Genomic DNA, 24911 nt, shown 5'->3' on the forward strand with positions numbered 1-24911 from the left:
AACATCTCAACATTCACAAATATACATTTCTGACATTCAAAAACAAAACAAAAACAAATCAGTGACCAATATAGCCACCTTTCTTTGCAAGGACACTCAAAAGCCTGCCATCCATGGATTCTGTCAGTGTTTTGATCTGTTCACCATCAACATTGCGTGCAGCAGCAACCACAGCCTCCCAGACACTGTTCAGAGAGGTGTACTGTTTTCCCTCCTTGTAAATCTCACATTTGATGATGGACCACAGGTTCTCAATGGGGTTCAGATCAGGTGAACAAGGAGGCCATGTCATTAGATTTTCTTCTTTTATACCCTTTCTTGCCAGCCACGCTGTGGAGTACTTGGACGCGTGTGATGGAGCATTGTCCTGCATGAAAATCATGTTTTTCTTGAAGGATGCAGACTTCTTCCTGTACCACTGCTTGAAGAAGGTGTCTTCCAGAAACTGGCAGTAGGACTGGGAGTTGAGCTTGACTCCATCCTCAACCCGAAAAGGCCCCACAAGCTCATCTTTGATGATACCAGCCCAAACCAGTACTCCACCTCCACCTTGCTGGCGTCTGAGTCGGACTGGAGCTCTCTGCCCTTTACCAATACAGCCACGGGCCCATCCATCTGGCCCATCAAGACTCACTCTCATTTCATCAGTCCATAAAACCTTAGAAAAATCAGTCTTGAGATATTTCTTGGCCCAGTCTTGACGTTTCAGCTTGTGTGTCTTGTTCAGTGGTGGTCGTCTTTCAGCCTTTCTTACCTTGGCCATGTCTCTGAGTATTGCACACCTTGTGCTTTTGGGCACTCCAGTGATGTTGCAGCTCTGAAATATGGCCAAACTTGTGGCAAGTGGCATCTTGGCAGCTGCACGCTTGACTTTTCTCAGTTCATGGGCAGTTATTTTGTGCCTTGGTTTTTCCACACGCTTCTTGCGACCCTGTTCACTATTTTGAATGAAACGCTTGATTGTTCGATGATCACGCTTCAGAAGCTTTGCAATTTTAAGAGTGCTGCATCCCTCTGCAAGATATCTCACTATTTTTGACTTTTCTGAGCCTCTCAAGTCCTTCTTTTGACCCATTTTGCCAAAGGAAAGGAAGTTGCCTAATAATTATGCACACCTGATATAGGGTGTTGATGTCATTAGACCACACCCCTTCTCATTACAGAGATGCACATCACCTAATATGCTTAATTGGTAGTAGGCTTTCGAGCCTATACAGCTTGGAGTAAGACAACATGCATAAAGAGGATGATGTGGTCAAAATACTCATTTGCCTAATAATTCTGCACTCCCTGTATATATATATATATATATATATATACACACACAGTGTGTGTGTGTGTATATATATATATATATATATATATATATATATTTATATGTATTTATATGTATGTATTGCAAGTTGGGGGGGCCCTTCATGGATTCTTGCACCAGGGCCCTGAGGCTTCTAGTTACGCCTCTGGGAGCCAGATTTTAAATTTAAGATGGAGCATTTGCGCTTTCTGCTAAAAGAGGTGCTTGCTACGCTGGAGGTTCCTGAGCCGAAACTGCCATAGGAACCTTTGATGCCTAAGCTAGATAGGGTTTATGAGGACAGGGTGGTGCCCCAGACTTTCCCGTTCCCCATTAAAATGGCTAATATTATTAAGAATGAATGGGAGAAACTTGGTTCCCCTTCTACTTCTTTTAAAAAGCTGTTCCCCGTTCCGGACTCGCAGCTTGAGCTGTGGGGGGCAATTTCTAAAGTGGATGGTGCTATCTTCACGCTCGCTAAGAGAATTAGAGTCCATTTTGAGAAAGTTGTTCCAACTCATGGGGTTCGTTTTTCAAGCGGCAGCGGCGGACGCTGTGGTGGCTGGTACGGCAAACCTATTGGTGTGACGCTCTGTCAGCTATGGTCGAGGTGGAGACTCCCCTCGAGGAGATTTAGGAACAAATTAAGGCCTTAAGGGTAGCTCATTCATTCATCTGCGATGCAAATATGCAGATTATTCGCTTAAATGCCAAGACATCAGGTTTTTCTGTTTTAACCCTTTGGGCTCTGTGTTTAAAGTAATGGTCTGCTGACATGACTTCCAAGTCTAGATTACTTTCCCTCCTATTTAAAGGGAAGGTTCTTTTTGGCCAGGCCTGGACTTTATCATATCCACGGTCACGGGTGGCAAGGGTGCTTTCCTGCCGCAGGATAAGAAGAATAAGCCTAAGGGGTTTACTTTTCAGCCCTTTTGTCCGGACAAGTCTTATCGCCAGCAACCTGCCGTGAAGTCAGAGCAGTCCAAGGGATATTGGAAGCCAGCTAACTCTTGGAACAAATCCAAGCAGAGTAAGAAGCCCGTTGAGACAAAATTGGCATGAAGGGGTGGCCCCGATCCGTCTCTGGATCGCGTAGGGGGCAGACTATCTCTTTTTGTGGAGGCCTGAATAAGAGATGTTCAAGACCCTTGGGTTCTGGAGTTTGTTTCCCAGGGTTACAGGATAGGGTTCAAGACTCATCCACCCAGAGGCACATTCCTCCTGTCAAACCTATCATCAAGTCCAGAGAAGAGAGACGCCTTCCTAGGATGCGTAAGGGATCTCTCCTCTCTCGTAGTTATTGTCCCAGTCCCCCTAGCAGAAAGAGGTTTGTGGTATTATTCAAACCTTTTTGTGGTCCCAATTCTAAACCTAAAGTATCTAAACAAGTTTCTGTCAGTCCCATCGTTCAAAATGGAGATGATCAGGTCGATTCTGCCCCTAGTTCAAGAGGGACAATTCATGTCGACAATAGATTTGAAGGATGCTTACCTTCACATGCCAATCCACAAGGATAACTTCAGGTTCCTAAGATTCGCATTTCTTGACCAACACTTCCAGTTTGTGGCCCTACTGTTCGGTCTGGTGACTGCCCCAAGAGTCTTTAGTTAAGGTTCTGGGAGCGCTGGCCGCGGGAGCGAGAGCCAGAGGTCTTGCAGTGGCTCCTTATCTGGACCATATCCTGGTTCAGGCTTCGTCCTGCAGTCTCGGGGAGGAACACTCGAGGGCTCTTCTCCTTTGATCTCATGGATGGAAGATAAACAAAGATAAGAGTTCCCTGGTTCCAAGCAACAGGGTGGAATTCCTGGGTATGATAATAGATTCCTTATTCATGAAGGTATTCTTGACAGATCAGAGACGTTGCAAGATTGCGTCCAACTGTCTTGCCCTTCAGACCTCCTCAAGGGCATCTGTGGCCAGGTGTATGAAGGTGATTGGGCTTATGGTATCTAGCATAGATGTAATTCCATTCGTCTGGTTCCATCTCAGACCTCTTCAGTTGTGCCTGTTGAGACAATGGAACGGCGATCACTCAGACCTATCCCAACGGATATCTCTGGACAACCAAACGAGGGAATCCCTCTCTTGGTGGATCCGCCCGGGACAGCTGTCCCAGGGAACATCATTCTTGAGAGCATCCTGGGAAATTGTGACCACGGACGCAAGTCTTTCAGGATGGGGAGCTGTTTGCGGTGCCAGAAAGGCAAAGGGAAGGTCGACTAGAGAGGAATTGAGTCTACTGATAAATATTCTGGAACTTCGAGCGATATTCAATGCTCTGAGGGCTTGGCCCCCCTGGGATTGTCCCAATTCATCAGATTCCAGTCGGACAACATTACCTTGGTGGCCTACATAAACCACCAGGGGAGAAAGAGAAGCTCCCTAGCCATGAGGGAAGTATCTCGGATTCTGAAATGGACAGAGATCCACAATTTTTCGCTCTCAGCAATCCACATTCTGAGTGTGGACAACTGGGAAGCGGATTTTCTAAGCAGACAATCGTTTCATCCAGGGGAATGGTCTCTCCATCCCGAGGTGTTCGCAGAGATCTGCAACAGATGAGGGACGCCGGAGATAGATCTCATGGTGTCCAGACTCAACTTCAAGCTACCCAGATACAGGCCGCGGTCCAGGGATCCCCAGGCAGAGCTGATAGACACCTTAGTGGTGCCCTGGGAGTTCAACCCACCATACATATTTCCACCGTTGCCTCTTCTACCTCAAGTAGTGGCCTGCATCAAGCAGGAGCAAGCTTCGGCTATTCTGATTGCTCTGTCATGGCCGCGGTGGATGTGGTTTGTGGATCTGGTGGGGATGTCATCGTCTCCTACATGGAGATTACCCTGTCACAGAGATCTGCTGGTTCAGGGTCCCTTTCTACACCAAAATCTCGATTCTTTTAGGCTGACTGCGTGGAGATTGAAGTTTAGTCTTAGCCAAGAGAGGTTTTTCGGAGAAAGTGATTGATACTCTCATTCAGGCCAGGAAGCCAGTCACTCAGCGCATCTATCATAAGGTGTGGAGGACCTACTTGTCCTGGTGTGAGGATTGGGGATACCCCTGGCACAAGGTTAGGGTATCCAGTATTTTGGCTTTTCTTCAGTCTTGCAGAGGGCTCCGTTTGAGCCTATGCATGCGCTTCACATTAAAGTTCTTTCCTGGAAAGTCCTATTCCTACTGGCGATTGCATCGGCTCGCAGAGTCTCTGAGTTAGCGGCCTTGCAATGTGAGCCTCCTTACCTGGTCTTTCATGCTGATGAGGCCGTTCTTTGCACTGTATTGGGGTTTCTTCCCAAGGTTGTGTCAAATCCTAACACCAATCAGGAAATATTAGTTCCTTCTTTGTGTCCTAACCATTCTTCATCTAAGTAAGGTTGCTTCATAATTTGGATGTGGTTCAGGCCTTGAAGTTTTATCTTCAGGCCACGAAGGAGTTCAGACAGACCCTTCCACTTCTCTGTCTCTTTGGTTGAGGAGCATGATCCATCCGGCCTATGAGAAAGCGGGACATAAACCTCCTCAGAGGATTACGGCTCACTCAACTAGGGCTGTGGCCTCCTCTTGGGCCTTTAAGAACGAGGCCTCTATGGAGCAGATTTAGCAGATTTGTAAGGTGGCCACTTGGTCTTCTTTACATACTTTTGCAAAATTTTACAAATATGATGTTTTTGCTTTGGCCGAAGCAGCTTTTGGGAGAAAAGTTCTGCAGGCTGTGGTGCCCTCAGTTTAGGGTCCGCCACTTTTTGCCCTCCCGTTTTTTTTATTCAGTGTCCTCTAGAGCTAGGGTATTTGTTCCCAAAAGTAAAGAATGAAGCAGTGGGCTCTCCTCCCATTAAGATGGAAAACATAAATTATGCTTACCTCCATTTGTGGAAGGAGAGTCCACTGCCCCCGCCCTTTTCTCCTTTGGGCAGTCCTAAATTCAATTGTATTCTTCTGGCACCATTTATACCCTGATATTTCTCCTGTTCCCTGTTCCCTTGGCAGAATGACTAGGGATGAGGGGAGTGGGGGAGGTATTTAAGCCTTTGGCTGGGGTGTCTTTCCCTCCTCCTGGTGGCCAGGTTCTTAATTCCCAAAAGTAATGAATGAAGCAGTGGGCTCTCCTCCCACAGATGGAAATGAAATTATCAGGTAAGCATACTTTTTTGTGTGTGTACTATCATTACCTTAAAAATAATTTATTCTTGCCTGATAAATTTCTTTCTTTCTTGGCGGTAATAGTCCATGAACCCTAGTAAGAGAGAGCAATCAGTGCTCCCTTACTATATGAAGGCAGATGCTTTCTGCCCCAGCTGCAATCTCCAATGTCTAAGCTGACATCAAGGACTACAGCATGTGCCACAGTGTTGGACCGACATAAGTACTACGTCAACACAGTTGCCTAGGTAACTATCAGACTGGTTGGTCATGTGATCAATTGAGCCTATAGGGAAGATCCTGATGTTGAAACTAAAAAGAGAAGTGTAAGACACAAAGGGAAGCAGACATGACAGAACAGTGAAGGAGTGTGTGAGGCCTGGCTGTGAGATGAGCTGCATAGAGACTCCATCTTGTGTAATTCCTCTGATCTGCTGATTTAGTGTATGCTGCAAGCTGCAGTCTGACCCTGTGAGAGAGCTGTAGAGCTGGATCCAGACAAACTAAATGACTGCCAGACCCTGGAGCTCCCCTTCAGCCTGTGCAGCTGAATCCTGTATAGTGGTAAGGAGTATCCTCTCCCCTGTGATACTGACAGGGCATTCTGTCCATCACAGATACTTATACACAGCTCTTCATGTGGATTGCAGCTTCCTATGAGTTGTAACTGTTTAAATGCATATGGATTACCTTAAAGAGCGCCAACATTTCTGTGCACCAACTGGTACCCATCAGCCATTAGGGTGAAGCCTGAGGGTGGGTTTGCAGGTAGTTTGGGAGGGTGCTGGGCCTGGTTAGACAGAGTTGGTGTGTTAGCCACTGTATTCTTTTCCTTACTTTTATTTGCCATAATCCTTTAATATATGTTCATACTGTTTTACTGTTATCACTGTGTGTGTTGTAGTTATTTATTATGTTCCTGTCTGGGAAACCCATCCTTGCCCTGGATGCCCAGTCAGGTGGAGGCACTGCCACAGTCATGTACCCCAATTCCCAGATAGTAGAGGCTCAAGATGGGCCTGCACAAGACATGGAGGTAGCCTGGAGAGACTAAGACTCTACGAGCCATAGCATCTATGCACCATGAAATATTAGGAGGAACCAGGAAATACCTCATTGAGTCCATGCCCGAGGAGGATGCAAAAAAAGACTGATACCTGAGGTGAAAGAATGGGGGAATCACTGGTGTAAAGAAATTTAACACCCACAGAGATCAGAATTGATTGTCACCAGAGGATTGGTGTGATTCACCAAGTCTCTTAAGTAATGTCTGTAAAGGCAGAACAGGGGGGTGACCTTGATCTGGAAGATTTTTCTCGACCACAAAAGTGGAGAGAGAGCCTCCGATCCAAACTAGCTACTCGAGAGAAAGTCTTCTTCAGGAAAGAAATGGATGTGGGATGTACAAAGAGTGCAACACATGCTATCATACTTTGTGACCCAGCTCCTTTCAGAGCAAGATCAAGGAGAATACAACCTCAAGATGTGGAAGATGTCTGGGATATACTCCAACAGATGGAAGAATCTGGCATTATTAAAGAGTCCAGAAGTCCATATGCCTCACCCATAGTGGTATTAAGGAAATAAAAGGGACTGTGCAAGATCAATATACGCTTCTACGGATAGAAGATATGCTAGATGCCCTATCTGGAAGCCTGCACAACAACAAAGGTCTCCAGCACTCCAATGTATTAAAAGGCAATTTTATTTAGCAAATATTAGCAACGTTTCGGGGTCACAGCCCCTTATTCATGCTTTATGACCCCGAAACGTTGCTAATATTTGCTAAATAAAATTGCCTTTTAATACATTGGAGTGCTGGAGACCTTTGTTGTTGTGCATATCATTTGGAGGGTTTAGGCAGTACCCTTGGCCTTACGTGCACTCCTTATCTTCTGTGCTATGCTCATTTTGGACTTATCTGGAAGCCTGTGGTTCAGTGACTTGAGGTCTGGGTATTATCAAGTACCCATGAAGGAGGATCAGGAAAATACAGCTTTCATCTGTCTCTTGGAATTCTACGAGTTTACCAGGATGCCCAAAGGGGTCACTGGAGCTCCCGCCACCTTTCAAAGGCTGATGGAGAAGACTGTGGGGGATATGAATTCCAAAGAGTGCCTAGTCTATCTAGATGATCTAATAGTCTTCAGAAGGACCTCAGAAGAGCACGAACAGTGATTTCTGAAGGTGTTGGATCAACTCCAAGCAGAGGGTCTGAAATTATCAATAGACAAATGTCGGTTTGCTTAGAGCTCTGTTACATATGTAGGTCACATTGTTTCCACACAAGGGGTAACAACTGACCCAACCAAAATAGAGGGGCGGTGGTGAACTGACCTAGGCCGGATAACATCAGTGAGCTGCGCTCATTCCTTGGATTCTGCGGTTACTACAGAAGGTTTGTGAAAGACTACTCAAAGATTGCTTTAGAGCTACACAACCTGTTAAAGACTACCTCTGATATAGAGGGTGTTAAGGCACAAAGTCCTAAAGACGCCTTTGGAAAGAAATGGACATCAGGATGTGAAGAAGCCTTATAACCTTGAAGAAAAGACTCACCGAAGCTCCTGTATTGACGTATGCAGATCCTGATGTACTCCATGTTGATGCCAGTATGGAAGGCCTAGGGGCCATACTGCATCAAAGCTACCCAGAAGGGTAAAGACCAGTGGCCTACATAAGTAGAAGTCTAACTGGTGCAGAGAAAAACTATCCAGTCATAAGCTAGAATTCTTAGCGCTCAAAAATGGGCAAGTTACATGGCTATTTATATGGAGAAACATTTGAGGTGACGGATAACAATCTGCTTACTTATATTCAAACAACAGCTAAGCTGGATGCCACAGGGCATAGGTGGCTGGCAGCATTGTCGAACTATAGCTTCAGTCTTAAAAACAAGCCAGGCCCTAAGAATGTCAGTGCGGACACTCTGTCCCACAGACCTGGACTTCCTCCTCATGAAGAAAAGGAGGAATGGGAAGAAATCCCTGTGCTTTGGGTAGGAGCCCTTTGCCAAACATATGTAGTGGCTGAGAAGCAGGAGGAGTTCTCTGAACTCAGAGGAATAGACTCCATAAGTCACTCCCCAGAAGCCGTACAAGAGGTATTCTTTGCTCCAACCATGCTCCAACAGTGATCTTACATAACCATTGAAGTTAAGAAGAAAGCCCTATCACAGGACTGGTATATAGGAACAGTCCTCAAGGCAATGAGAGCCAAGAACCCTAAATTACTGAGCTCTCTCCCCATTGGATAAAGAGACTTGTACAGGAGAGAATGGAGTAAACTATATCTAGAAGATGGAATTCTTTATAGAGTAATAAAATACCATGACCACCCTGGTCGAAAGCAGCTAGTGTTACCTCATAGATATCGGGGAATGATCATGAGAGCTCTCCATGATCTAATATGGGCATCTTGGGGTAGACAAGACCTACAGCCTGTTACAAGACCGGTTCCATTGGCCTCGCATGAGAGAACATGTTGAACATTATGTGAAGACCTGTACAAGATATATTCAGAGAAAGACACTGCCTGTGAGAGCTGCCCCTATGGGCCACCTGAGAAGTACAGGACCCCTGGATCTTGTGTGCATGGACTATCTATGTATTGAGAATGATACTACTGGAATCGGGGATGTTCTGATGGTAACAGACCATTTCACCAGATACGCTCATGCTTTTCCCACTAAAGACCAGAAGGCTGTGACCGTAGCAAAGGTCCTCTGGCAGAAATATTTTGTGCACTATAGTCTGCCCTATTGAATACATTCTCATCAATGTAGAGACTTTCAGGGTAAGCTGATCAAAGAACTGTTGGATATGTTGCACGTTCAGAAATCCAGAACAACACCCCACCACCCAGAGGGTGATGCCCATCCTGAGCTTTTCAATAGGACATTCCTAGACATGCTCGGGACTCTGAAACAAGTGGAGAAGCGGTCCTGGGGTAAACATGTGGAGGCCACGTTCAATGCATATAATTGCACAAGGCATGAGTCTACAGGATTCTCACCCTACTTTCTAATGTTTGGAAGGGAAGCCAGACTACCGATAGATGTTCGGTTGGGGGTGTCCGCAGACGGAACAAAGTCAGACTCTTACTTCAAGTATGTGAGGACCCTCCGACAAAACATTCACAGTGCTTATGAGTTGGCCACTCAAGCTGCAGCAAAAATGGAGGAACGCAACAAAAGAAGATACGATTCCAAAGTGAAGCATTGGGAAGTCCAAGCGGGAGATAAGGTTCTCCTCTGGAATCTAGGGGTACCTGGGAAACACAAATTGGCAGACAGATGGAAGGATACCCTATTTGAAGTTGTGCCTAAGCTAAAGGGATTGCCAGTGTACAATATATAAGGCCCAGAAGGCCATATAAAGGCTTGGCATAGGAACCATCTACTACCGATAGCCTATATAGATGATGAGGAAGGGAGTAGTAGTGAATTGGAGAAAAGCACAATGGAGAGTCCTGAAAATGGGGCAGTGGAGACCCCAGAAGCTCTTAGTGCTGATGATCAATGGTGGTCTCCTCCTGCTGAGGAACCACAGCACTTGCCTTCTTCTCCTCCCTCCTCTACATTGAATCCCAACAGTCCCAACTTTGTGCCTGGGATCCTAAAAAGAGACTCTTGTATCATAAGAAAGCCAGGGCCTCAAGCCTCTGGTGACCTCCCCACCCAAGTGGCCAGAGCTGAAGATTCTCATGCACATTCTGGACTTCCTCAAAGAGAACAGAGACTGGGTACTAGAATATGACAGCCTCCCAGGGTTCTTACTTACGATCAAGTCAGGGGAACCCAGTTATGTACATATGCCCCAGGTACAGTCTAAAATGGTTGATTTTCTGTATGCAGTTGCGGCAATGATAAATGTTGGAACCCCTCTGTACTAGAGTAAACTGCAAGATAGTTGACATTTGTTTATAGGACTGTTAGTGCATTTATTATTATTTGTTTTTTTTTTCCTTCAATTTACCTCTTGGTGGGACATTGCCAGTGGAAGGCAAGGGTTTTACAAGGGAGGAGAATGTAGCCCCTCACATTTTCCTGTTAACCTTTTGCACCTGAATACAATGACTGCAGGAGAAGTTGCCTAGGTACCTATCAGACTGGTTGGTCATGTGATCAATTGAGCCTATAGGGAGGATCCTAATGTTGAAACTAAAACGAGAAGTGTAAGACACAGAGGGAAGCAGACATGACAGAACAGTGAAGGAGTGTGTGAGGCCTGGCTGTGAGATGAGCTGCATAGAGACTCCATCTTGTGTAATTCCTCTGATCTGCTGATTTAGTATATCCTGCCAGCTACAGTCTGACCCTGTGAGAGAGCTGTGTTGCAGGATCCAGACAAAGTAAATGACTGCCAGACCATGGAGCTCCCCTTCAGCCTGTGCAGCTGAATCCTGTTGAGTGGTAAGGAGTATCCTCTCCCCCGTCATACTGACAGGGTACTCTGTCCATCACAGACACTAAAACACAGCTCCTTCCTATGAGTTGTAACTGTTTAAATGCATATGGATTACCTTAAAGGGCCCCAACATTTGTGCACCAACTGGTACCCATCAGCCATTAGGGTGAAGCCTGAGGGTGGGTTTGCAGGTGGTTTGGGAGGGTGCTGGGCCTGGTTAGACAGAGTTGGTGTGTTAGTTAGCCACTGTATTATTTGCACTTATATTATATTTTTGTTTTTTGGTATCTTTTGTTGAAAAGCGGGGATGTAAGCTCTGGAGCATGCACGTATCTTGAGCACTATATGGCAGCAGTTTTGCAAGAATGTTATCCATTAACAAGAGCACTAGTTGGCAGCACTGTTTTCTGCCATGTAGTGCTCCAGACACTTACCTAGTTGTCTCTTCAACAAAGAATACAATAGTAACAAAGCAAATTTGATAGCAGTAAACTGGATACTTTTTTTTTTTTTTAAATTGCATGCTCTGTCTGAATAACAAAAGAACATTTCTGGGTTTTATATCCCTTTAATGTTTATTTTTTTAAACTCTTCACTGTATGCAACAGATCTGTGTGAAAATAAATGTTTTAAAATAATTTAAAGTTGCTGTTGGCTTGAAAGTGTAAAAGGCACCTCTGCCTCTGTTGCCATTCTCATGTAAATTACTCCCATATCACAAGGATCACTCAACCAATCCTGAGCCGAAGTGTAATAGATTCACAGCTGTACGCATTTGAAGGGCAGTAGCAGTGCAATTGGCACTTTTTAGCAAAGCAGATGTGCCACTGTCGGATAGTTATTTATTTATTGACATTAATGTCATTGTTTTTCTATTCACTGTATTGCAGCAGATTGGTATGAAAATAAATGTTTTAAAATCAATTAAAGCTGCTGTTTTGCTAAAATAATATTCATTGTTTTTCTGTGTGACGATTATAGGGACAGTCTAGTCAAAATTAAACTTTCATGATTCAGATAGGGCATGCAGTTTTAACCCCTTATTGACTAATGATGGAGTTATTCCATCATAGAATTGAGCAAATTGTTGCCGTGTCCTCAAGGGGTTAAAGCTAAACCTAGGTAGGCTCATATGCAAATGGCCGCCACTTATATCAGTGCTTTTTGACAGTTGTTCCCAGTTAGACACTGCTAGTTCATATGTGCCACATATATAACATTGTGCTCACTCCTATAGAGTTAGTTATGAGTCAGCACTGATTGTCTAAAGTGCAAGTCTCTCAAAACAACTGAAAAAAGGGGGCAGTCTGCAGAGGCTTATATACAAGGTAATTGCAGAGGTAAAAAGTGAGTTGGTTATGCAAAACTGGGGAATGCGTAATAAAGAGATTATCTATCTTTTTAAACAACCAAGAATGTATTTAACAGATAACAGCAGATTTCAGCCAGTCATTGTGCAGCATGTAGGAGATTGAGGGTTCTGCTAGATTTAATTTATAGCACTAGTTTCCAAAACTTTCTGAAGTGTTGTGAACAATTTCGGTGATATAGTTTCTTTATACTTTTATAATGTTGCTTAGCTAGATAATGTGATTTGTATGAAAAGGCAAACGAACAGGTGTTAAAGGGATATGGAAGGTCAAAAAGAAAACTGTAATGTGTTAGAGCACTTTATTATGCATTTTTACTTCCATATAACTCAACTCCTGAAAAGGGGGTTAAACTCATAGTTAAAATCAGCCCCAGAGCAGCAATGTACTGCTCTAATCAAGGCCAGTTTGCATTACATCTCCTAAAGGGAAGCTTTAGAGAAGTACATTTTTATGTTCCTATACAATCTGAATTAATTATTTTTTCATGCTACAAAAGTATTAGTTAAATTAGGATGGTTTTTAAGAAATGATACTGAGCATGTGTTGCATTAACATTATTTAAGATATATTTTTTTTAAATAACTGTATATTAGAAAGAAAGAAGTATTTATTTATTTTTGTTAGTGTTCATGCTGAAGTAATTTTTAGTCACTTAAAATTTGAAGCCAATTTGGTCATATTAAATTAGTATTATCTGTATTAAGTGAAACTGCTTAAATTGAAATCATTGCTGCAGCAATACGGTACTGTCATAACATTGCACTATAAAGACACATTCAACACCCTGTTTTCTTAAAGTAATAGTAAACTTTCCCTTTGTCTAAACAGATCTGGAATTTTAGCGATTTTTTAGATGAAGTTTAATTTATCAGTTGTAATAAAGATGCACGTTAACTTACTTTTTAATGTAGCGCTGAAATTCAAATTCCCCACGCTATGCTGTAGCCAGATTGGAGAATATTTCAAACCTTTAGCTCAATAAAAATGTTACTTTTGAAGTGGGCGGCCATAGCGCGGGGAATTTTAATTCAAACACTACATTAAAAAGTAAGCTTCATTACAACTGATGAATTAAACTCCAACTAAAATATCACTAACATTACAGATCTGCTTAGATAAATGGTAAAGTTTACTATCACTTTAAGAAAAGGGAAAAAAACATATTTATACATATTTTAATTATTTGTTTGTCTTTGCTGTAAAATACCTTTGGAAAGTGTGATATTCTCCCCAGTTTGGCTGAAGTTTCTCCAAAAATTTTAATTATGGTGAAATTTATCTGACATTGGTTAGCTCAGAGCACAATGTCATTTTCATCTGCCATTAAATGGCCACAGCAAAGAAGATCAGGGACAGGAATTACACTTGGTGTTTATGAATAAACATTGCAAATAATTTATTTTAAATTGCAGTGCTTCATTGCTAATATAAAGGATTATTAATACATGCATTTATGCAACTGGTCTCCGGAGATGGCTTTCATTGTCCTTTTTAAATGACTCTATTTAGGTGTTGATGAAAGATATTGCTACTCCTATACCAGCAGAAGAAGTAAAAAAGGTTGTACGAAGATGTCTTGAGAAAGCTGCTTTGATAAATTACAACCGTCTTACAGAATATGCCAAAACAGAAGGTTAGTAAATCGCAGTGTTTGCCTATATTTAATTGCTATTGCATTTTATCAGCAAGTAGTTATGTGTTCATTTAGTTTCTGTCTATAACAAATACTGGTACAATTTCACCATAATATGCAATGCGTCCTACAACAATTTAATAATATGGCCTCCATTTATTAACTTGCCAGTCAAAGTCCTAAAATTTCTTGTGTATCCTTGTCCCCTGATCTCCTACAACCAATTACATGAGAACAGGGCTTGTCAATCATCCTGAATGCCATCTCTTGGGGCAAGGGCTTCCTGGATGCAGGCACAGCTTGTTAAATGGATCCATTAGCATCTAAAAGCCTTTAGTAAGCATATGTCTGTTCTCAGCTAACGTAATTCTCCTCTTTCCCAATGACTTTTACCCCCCTCTGTATCACCCACTTCATGGTTTTGCCCTTTCTCTTATTCTACATCACTTTTCCTGTTTCCAAGAATCATTTTATATCTTATTCCTTCCTACTCATTGGATCTTTCTCACTTTTTACATTTGGCCTCTGTATCTTCTTCTCATTTCTTTTTAGGTATGAAATATTGCTTAAAAGCATTAGAGGAGCCGACTGTCTAATGTGCAAGTGGCCAAAAGTCAGGAACACTTAAAGGGCCATGATACCCAAATGTTGAAACACTTGAAAGTGATGCAGCATAGCTGTAAAAAGCTGACTAGAAAATATCACCAGAACATCTCTATGCAAAAAATAAAGATATTTTACCTCAAAAGTTCCTCAGTAGCCACATCCCATGGTAGAGGATTTCTAAGCAGCAAATCAGTATTTCTATCCCAGGACAGCAAAGGGAGTGAGCTTTGTGCACACTCATCTTATTTCACTATTTAGTTTAAGGAAGTTTACTATGAAATCTCAGTTAAAGGGACATTATACACTCATGTTTTCTTTGCATAAATGTTTTGTAGATGATCTATTTATATAGCCCATAAAGTTTTTTTAAAAAAATAAATGTATAGTTTTGCTTATTTTTAAATAACATTGCTCTGATTTTCAGACTCCTAACCAAGCCCCAAAGTTTTATGTGAATACTGTCAGCTACCTTCTCCAGCTTGCTCATGTTTGTGTAAAGAGTCTTTTCATATGTAAAATGAGGGGGTGGGGGGCAGTGTCTTATTTGCCACTTGCAGTGGGCTTTCCAGCTACCTTTTCAACAGAGCCAAACTGACAGTTTCTAAGTAAGTTTTTAAACAGTTTTATACTGGATTTTTATATCAGTATCTGTGCATCTTATTCTTTATAGTAGTGTCTATTGCATGCAGTTATATGAAAATGAGTGTATACTGTCCCTTTAAGTGAAATCTCATGAGATCACAGTAAAAGAGTTCATGACCTCAGCACTGTTGATGCTGATTGGCTGCAGTTCATTTCTTCATTTTTTATTTTTTTTTACCTGCAGCTGGGCAGCAGCTGAGTATAACTTTTTAGACAGAACTTACTCTTCTGAGCTGAGGAAGTTGTGAGGTAAAATATCTACCTTTTTTACATAGAGATGCTCAGGTGATATTTTCCTGTCAGCTTTTTACAGTTATACTGCATCAGTTTCAAGTGATTTAGCATATGAGTATTATGTCCCTTTAAGCAGACGTTTCTTGAGAGTCCTATCTGAACGACTAGGCGCATACCCCATAACATCACTGTAAAAACAAATAGGTACACATCTATCACATACAGCTTACCCAGAGCACTCCCTATATGTATTTAAAAGTAGACAGTATCTGCTCTGGTATCTTAAAATTCACTTCTGTGCTTTTCTAATTTATTTCTATAGAACTCCTTTTTGTCAGCAATATAATCACACAGAACAGTGTTTAAAGACAATGATTTAAAGGGATACTGACCATTTTTTCATGATTCAGATAGAGCATTACATTTTATTCAAATTTCTTATTTACTCCTATTATCAATTGTTCTTAGTTTTCTTGGTATTTTTAATTGAAAAAGCAGGAATGTAAGCTTACGAGCCTGCCCATCTTTAGCTCACCACCTGGGTAGCGCTTGCTGATTGGAGGATAAATTGGCCACCCATCAGCAAGTGCTATCCAGGGGTCTGAACCAAAAATAGGCTGGCTTGTAAGCTTACATTCCTGCTTTTTCAATTAAAAATACCAAGAGAACAAAAAAATTAATAATAGGAGTAAATTAGAAAGTTGCTTAAAATTGCATGCTCTGTCTGAATCATGAAAGTGTGGGTTCAGTATCCCTTTAATTTGTATGTTGCCAGTAATGCGCACAGTACTTTGAGTTTATTCCTTTACTGCCAGTGATAGACACAGTGCATGATTTAACCATTCTTGTGTTAGTGGCACAAAATGAAGATGATTAATCCCCTTATGTCTAGTAAGACACAAAGCAGGATTTTAACACTTTACCTGCTGGGGCACACACCCATTTGGTAGAAAGGTGCCTGGTGATCACTGGTAAAAGATACATAATAGGCCGCTGCAAGGTGTCTTTCTGCCTAGCAAATAGATTTTTGTATCCAGCAAATGGATGTTTGCACCAGGTAGAAGCAAATGGAATAATTTAGAAATTTAAGGGTAATGTGAATAACGCAGCAACATATTATGGTGTGCATTAAAAAATAATTACCCTAGATACAATCTACACATTTTTATGGCAAGGGGACACAAGACTCAAGGGTCTCAAAACCTGCCACCTTAAAAAAACTGCTGCCCTAGGCACAGGCCTTTTGTGCTTTGGCGTAAATATGTATATTAGAGATGTAATTGATTAATTTTACAAAGCCAAGCAACGCAACTGTATTGTTGCACATAAATGTTTTCTGTAATAATTCCTAATAAAACCGTTTTACTTTATATTACATTTTTCTCAATTGGCCTATTAGACATTGTCTGTGCATCTTCAGAGACCTGTATTATGTCGTTATCTTGTTATCTTAAATGCAAGACAACACAATGCAGAGAGATTTAAGCAATCCATTTAAAGATGAGATCTTTCCTTTTTACTCTCAGTGACAAACATAAGGAAATCAAACTAGCCTAATTAAGTGCAGCAAAATGACCACAGCATCACTATGGAAACCACTATTATATCACAGGTGTAGCATGTAGAATTCCTTAGTGACCAGTTTACCATACTTTATTGTGATATTCTATGTTTACGAATATATTTTGAAAAATCATTAAAAAAAAAAGCAGAATTAACATTTTGATGCTTGATCCTTTGTTATAAGGTGTATTTGCATTTTTTTTTTTAAAAAAAAGCTCAAAGTGCATTCTAAAACCTCTTGGCTGTCTCAACAACCTGACAGATTATTCAGTAAGTTTCATTTAGTTATGCAGATGACAAGTGTAAACAGGCAAATGTGCTTATTTGTACTGATATATGGGAAAATTATGCACATATTAGACCTTATATTTGTATATATGTAGCACATTTTAACCAAAGCAAAATATTTAACCAAATGGTTTTTAATGCACTAGATACAAAAAAAAGTGTTCCTTTTAACTTTCAATGGGAGTGTATTAAAGGACCAGTAAATACAGTAGATTTGCATAATCAACAAATGCATTATAAAAAGACAATGCAATAGCACTTACTCCCAATATTCAAAGTATCGACAGACCGTCGGGAAACTGCTTAGCTGGCCTTGTCGGCCTCACAGTCTGTAAAAAAAAAAGGACATGTCCGAACAGTGCCGGCGAGCGGCTATGTCTCTCCCATAGAAGTCAATGGGAGCGGGACGTCACCACCCACATCGCAAACATTGCAACTCTTCAGCATATATACAATGCTTTAAACAATATGCATTGTACATGACTATGCATATCATTTAAATGTTGACCCCTAAACTGCCATAACCTAAAGTTAACTGTAGAAGCTAAGGCCCTACACAAAAATATTTAATATTTAAAATGATGCATTGTTATGTAGAATGTATATTGTTAAATATTTACATATGTATTAAAATTTAATTAATGTTGCTTGTTGTGTTTATTATTTGTAGTTAAAAACAGTATAATTAATAATAATAATAGTTGTACATAACTGCATGCATGTTATGTAAAATATACTTTAATGCTACTGACTATTATAACATAAATATATATTAACATATATATCTGTTATCACTAATTAACACAACAAGCTAACATAAATACATTTTAATGTACATGCAATACTTGAAACAATATGAAACATACATGCATACCATTTTAAATATTGAATATCAATGCAAGGCCTGACTACATTATATCTACAATCTTTGAAGTAAAATGTATGGTCGTATATAATGAAGATTAGTTTAAGTTTTGGATATATAAATTAAAATGTAGATATTCTTGCTTAATGCATTTATTATTTTAATATTAAATATATTTTTAAAATAGATATAAAAGTTGCATTATAATTATATTATTACATAACTGCATGACAGTTATGTAATAAAATAATTGTAATACTAATGCCTTTTGTAACATGAATATAAATTTTAAAATATATGTTTATGTTTAAAATAAAAAACACAACAAGAAAAAAATACATATTAATTTATATACAATAGTTAAAATAGTATACATCATACATAAGAATGCATAATATATATATATATTTTTTTTTAGATAAATGCACTATTAACCCCTAAGCTATTGCAACCTAATCACCTAATTAACCCCATACAAGTATGAGGGGTGGTTAGGAGACTAAGGCCTAATAAATGGTAACCATCAATATTAACCTAATCAACCCCCATACAGGTATGAGGGGTGGTTAGGAGATTAATAAATATTATCTAACAATAATCACCTAATCAATCCCCATACCTGTATGGGGGGGGGGTTAGGAGATTAAGGCCTAAACTGCCACCTCCCAACGCAAGCTAGAACTACACTTACTCCTAACCCCCCCTCTAAACTAACCCCACTAAGTTACAAAAAAATGAAAAAAGCTAAATTACAAAAAAAATAAACTACAGTGTCTAAAATAAAAACACACCAATATACCTAACACTAAACTACATGCCCCATGAAATAAAATACCCACCCAAAACAAAAACAAAAAAACACTAAAAGAAATACAATAGCCCTTAAAAGGGCCTTTTGTAGGGCATTTCAAAAATAAAAACTAGAAAACCTCCCATCTACAAGTAACCCCCAACCCCCCAAAATAACAAGATCTCACTAACTTAAAAAAAAAAAAAAACTAGCCTAGAAAAGTAAAAATAAAAAACCCTATTCTTAAAAAACAAAACAAACAAAAAAAAAACTGCAAAAAAAAAACCAACATAACTAACCTCCAAAATGGTATAATTTGGAAACCCAGCTCCTCTTGATCAGATGTCCGGGTTCCTGGTGCTGGGGCCCATCTTTGCTGCGGCGGAGGCGGAGGCCTCTTCTGCCTCTGCAATCTTCTTCAATGTCAAATAAAGATACCAAGTGAACAAAGAAAATTTGATTATAGGAGTAAATTAAAAAGTTGCTTAAAATTGCATGCTCTATCTTAATCATGACTGAAAAAGGTAAAATCTACCTCTTTTTTATATATATATATATATATATATATATATATATATATATATATTTCTTTATTTTGTATTTGTTTGATAAAAAAATGTTTTGATGTAAAATTAACACTTGTAAACTCTTTATAACCTTACATTTTTAACTCTGTCACTCATTTGGTCATGTATATACGTTGTGCGGTACTTTTTCTTTTATACAGCAAAATGTATATATATATATATATATATATATATATATATATATATATATTTATTTCATGTAAGTGGCAAGAGTCCATGAACTAGTGACGTTTGGGACATATATTCTTACCAGGAGGGGGCAAAGTTTCCCAAACCTCACAATGCCTATAAATACACCTCACTCATACCTTAGTTTTACAAATGTTGCCTTCGTTGGAGGATGGTGAAGCAAGTTGTGCTTGATTTCTTCTGTGAAAGAAGCTTCTATGCATGAGGGATGTGAAGGGAGTATTGCCTGATGATGCCATGTTTTCACCTATGGGAAATCTATTCTAAGGCTTTCTGTAAATTTGGTCGTGGGGATTCATCTGCCACCTCCCTTTACAGATCGACAGTATACTCCTCTATCATTACCTCTGCTGATATGTTTTAGTACTGGTCTGGCTGTCTGCTATATGTGGATAGGTGTCTTCAAGTAACTATATATTTTTTTAAAGATACTTTCAGCTATGATTGACACTTTATATTTTATAGTTTTAATATATATTGCATATATTTGCCATGAGTCAGGTCTATGTGTATTTCCCTTTGCAGTCTGTTTCAGCATGGAAATTATGTTCGGGAGAAATTTAGTAATTTTTTCTTTCCTGGGGTTCCAGCTAGTTGTAACTTCGGACTAGTTTTTTCAAATTTTCGCGAGCAAATTAGGCTCGCGATGATGCAAAATGCTTCTATTTATTGCGTCATTCTTGGCGTGAATATTTTTGGCATAGAGGTTGCGATTTTTGTGATGCGAGTCACATAATTTATTGCGTCTTTGTTGACACCATTTTTTTTGCGCAAAGTCATGTCATTTCTTGTTTTCAGAGTTTTTTTCTCTGCATTTGCGTCATCTTTGCGTCATTGTTGACGTAAAAAATTGGCTATATTAAGTCTCTGGGTGCAGGGATTATTTTCAGATATCACAACTGATATAATTAAATCCCAACACTCTATTCTCTCTAATTTGGTGGTTGAACTATCAACTTATTGTTCAAACCTGTTATTTTATCTTTCTCCTCCTTGGAGATTCAACTTAGTTTTGAAGCTTTTTTTCAGGCTCCTCCTTTTAAGCCTATGTATTCTCTAATTATTAATTACTTTCTTGGAAATTGTTATTTCTTTTGGCTATCTCTTCTGCTAGAAGCGTTTCTGAATTGTCTGCTCTCTTTTGTGAGTTTCTTTATCTGATTTTCCATCAAGATAAAGCTGTTTTGCCGACTTCATTTACATTTTTGCCTAAAGTTGTGAATTCTAACAAATTCAATAAGGAATTTGTTGTTCCTTCTTTGTGTCCTAATTGTAAGAATACTCTTGTAAGGTTTTCTCATTCTTTGGATGTGGTAAGAGCTTTGAAATATTATGTTGACTATTTAAGATTTTAGAAAGACTTTTCTGGCTCCAGGAAAGGTCAAAAAGCCTCTGCTATTTATCTGGCATTTTGATTGAATCTTTTTTTTCCCATAAAGCTTATTTAAAGGTGGGGCAGTCTCTGCCTCTTTAGAGAATTATAGCCCATTTTATTAGATCAGTTTATTACATTTGCAAAACAGTAATTTGGTTTCCTTTGCATACTTTTTCTTAATTTTACCATTTTGTTGTGTTTACTTTTTCAGAAGCAGCCTTTGGTAGAAAGGTTCTTCAGGCACTTATCTTAGTTTGATTCTAGTGCCTTTGTTTTGAGTTTTTTTTTTTCCATTTTTTTAAGAAAACATATTTATATTTTGGATTTAATTTCTCAGCAGATGTAGCTATTGTTATTTTATCCCTCCCTCTCTAGTGACTCGTGGATTTCCACATCTTGGTATTATATCCCATACTTCACTAGCTCATGGACTCTTGCCACTTACATGAAAGAAAACATAATTTATGTAAGAACTTACCTGATAAATTAATTTCTTTCATATTGGCAAGAGTCCATGAGACCCAGCCTATTTTTGGTGGTTATTTTTTTTTTGTATAAAGCACTTTATTTTTTCCAGTTCCTCTTTTTGTATGCTTTTTACTCATTCTTTTACACCTCACTTCTTGGATACATGTTAAACTAAGGTATGAGTGAGGTGGGAGGTGTATTTATAGGCATTTTGAGGTTTGGGAAACTTTGCCCCCTCCTAGTAGGAATGAATATCCCATATGTCACTAACTTATGGACTCTTGACACTATGAAAGAAATGAATTTATCAGGTAAGTTCTTACATAAATTATTTTATATATACATACATCGGAGCATCAGGAAGCTCCAGTAATCTCGGCTGTTAAGTTTCAGAGTTCCTGGCATCTGCCCTCAAATTTAACCGGAGCACCGATCATGCGGTTCCATATGAGGGCAGATGCCAGATTGTTACACAGAGTGACACTGCCACTGTGTGTAACAACCATCTACTGGTGCCGGTGGGCCCAGCAACTGAGGGAGGCGGCGGAAGTGGTTTGGAGCAAAAGGAAAATAATAATGGAGATGGAGGGATTGGGGCTTGGGGAGCTACAAAAAGGTGGGTGTGGGAGGGTCCCTAACTAACGATCGCGGGAGGTGGGAGGTGAAGGGATCACTACACTACAGAAAGCTAAAACTAACCTTACAAGCTACCTAATTAACCTCTTCACTGCTGGGAAGAATAGTAGTGTGGTGCGCATCTGCAATTAGCAACCTTCTAATTACAGAAAAGCAATGGCAAAGCCATATATGTCTGCTATTTCTGAACAAAGGGGATCCCAAAGAAGCGTTTACAACCATTTGTGCCATGATTGCACAAGCAGTTATGTAAATAAATTTTAGTGAGAAACCCAAAAATTGTTAAAAAATATTTTTTTATTGCATTTGGCATGAAATATACAAAAATTAGCCTAGATCACTGTTTTTTTAAACCTGTCCTCAGGCCTACCCAGCAGCCAAGGTTTTCTGGTTTACCTTGGATGAGAGTAGGTAAAATATCCATGTTTACTAATCACCTGTGCTCTAGTTCAGATATCCTGAAAATGTGGCCTGTTAGGGAGGCCTGAGGACAGGGTTGAAAACCAGTGGCCTAGATTAAGGTAAGGGTTGTCTACTTAAAACATATATAGTTTGGATAGTTAAATAAAAAAAAACAAGGCTCTATTTCTGTTTAAATGGAGTGATAGCAAAAATGCTAAAGATTCTCTGGTATTTTGGCCAATTTTTTTCTCTGATAATCCTGGTATTGAATGGGTTAAATTGAACATGGAGGCATGAAAGCATGAATCAGTGAAGTTTGGATGAAAGCATGATTCAGTGAAGTTTGGATGAAAGCATGATTCAGTAAAGTTTGGATGCAAGCATGAATCAGTGAAGTTTAGATGCAAGATGAATCAGTGATGTGTGGATGAAAGCATGAATCAGTAAAGTTTGGACGCAAGCATGAATCAGTGAAGTTTGGATGAAAGCATGAATCAGTGAAGTTTGGATGCAGCATGAATCAGTGAAGTGTGGATGCAAGCATGAATCAGTAAAGTTTGGATGCAAGCATGAATTAGTGAAGCTTGGATGCAGCATGAATCAGTGAAGTGTGGATAAAAGCATGAATCAGTAAAGTTTGGATGCAAGCATGAATCAGTGAAGTTTGGATGCAGCATGAATCAGTAAAGTTTATATGCAAGCATGAATCAGTGAAGTTTGGATGCAAGCATGAATCAGTGAAGTTTGGATGCAAGCATGAATCAGTGAAGTTTGGATGCAAGCATGAATCAGTGAAGTTTGGATGCAAGCATGAATTAGTGAAGTGTGGATAAAAGCATGAATCAGTAAAGTTTGGATGCAAGCACGAATCAGTGAAGTTTGGATGCAAGCATGAATCAGTAAAAAGGAAACAGGTAATCAAGAAGTGATATCCTGAAATATGTGAATGTGTGTGATACACTGATTTACAAACAATAAAAATAATAGTGAGATATGATAAATTATAATATTAATTAAATATAATAAATCAATTAATTAAAATAAGAGAAATAAAAAATAAAAAAATAAAGTGAATAATTGTTATTCAAAATATGGTTCCCAAAAGGTAATCTTAGAACCTAAAACAAATAAAAAATCCAGTCTCATACATATGTAAAAAAATGGTATAAACAAAAGGAAATATCATATATAAGTGAAAAAATATATATTCTCTAAACTAAGCGATGGATGGATATTAATGACTATCCACAAAAAAGAGAAAAAGGAAAAAAAAATGCCCCAAAGTGAGAAAAAAAAATATTAAAAAAATATATATATCCCCAAAAAAATATATATTATACTATATATATATATATATATATATATATATATATATATATATATATAGATAAAAATTAAAATGTGATAATAAATTTAGTCCCCCAAAAAAGTGATGTAAGTATCACACGAAAGTTAATGCTCGAATGTATGTTCAATCATTGCGCAAATTTCGGAAAAGGATGCAGGCTGCTCCCCTGGAAAAGACCCCGATGCTGAAGGCTTGTCTGTTTGAGAATAAAGAAAGAAGAAAAGGGGGCGCCTCTGCCGAGACTGGGTGCAAATGAGCCACATAAATTTGCAGGAAGCAGGTAGTTACAAGAGCCACTCAGAGGACTGCTTAAAATGGAGTGCTGTGGGACTGAAAAGATACAACTAACGGTCGAATCTCCGTTAGATAAAAGACAATTTTTTTGCTAAAATTCACATAAAATTGTAAGAAAATGCAACGCGTTTCTCAACCATTCTAAGGTCGATTCATCAGGCATCGGAGTACTTGCAATTTTATGCAAATTTTTGTAATAAAATTATCTTTTATCCAATGGAGATTCGACCATTAGTTGTATCTTTTCACATATTGACACTAACAGCAGTCGCACAGCACTCTGTTTTTAGTGGTCCTCTGAGCTGCTCTTGTAACTACCTGCTTCCTGCAAATTGATGTAGCAAACATTACCAGGACAAGAGATCCGGTAGAGACGTGCTGATGGAGCATCTGTGGTCAGTGTGCTAACAGCTGATAAGTGTTAGTCGGCGTATTTGCACCCAGTCTCGGCACAAGTGCCACTATATTTGGTGAGTGTACCTTTTTCCTTTTTACACCTTTGAAAATTCAATGTAACACAATAAGAGGCGCCCCCTTTTATTTTTTCTTCATGAATCAATAAAGTTTAGATGCAAGCATGAATCAGTAAAGTTTAGATGCAAGCATGAATCAGTAAAGTTTGGATGCAAGCATGAATCAGTAAAGTTTAGATGCAAGCATGAATCAGTAAAGTTTAGATGCAAGCATGAATCAGTAAAGTTTGGATGCAAGCATGAATCAGTAAAGTTTAGATGCAAGCATGAATCAGTAAAGTTTGGATGCAAGCATGAATCAGT

General features: G+C 39.3%; 1 protein-coding gene across 3 annotated transcripts in view; it reads left to right on the forward strand.

The window, feature by feature from the left end:
• Positions 1 to 24911, forward strand: part of CADPS2 (calcium dependent secretion activator 2) — a 1413577-nt gene that overhangs the window by 815002 nt on the left and 573664 nt on the right. For all 3 annotated transcript variants that reach the window (XM_053716670.1, XM_053716668.1, XM_053716669.1), the window contains exon 16: positions 13725 to 13848. In XM_053716670.1, the coding sequence (XP_053572645.1) occupies positions 13725 to 13848 (124 nt within the window). The remainder of the gene's footprint in view (positions 1 to 13724; positions 13849 to 24911) is intronic.

Source organism: Bombina bombina, chromosome 6, assembly GCF_027579735.1.
Source record: "Bombina bombina isolate aBomBom1 chromosome 6, aBomBom1.pri, whole genome shotgun sequence".
NCBI lineage: Eukaryota > Metazoa > Chordata > Amphibia > Anura > Bombinatoridae > Bombina > Bombina bombina.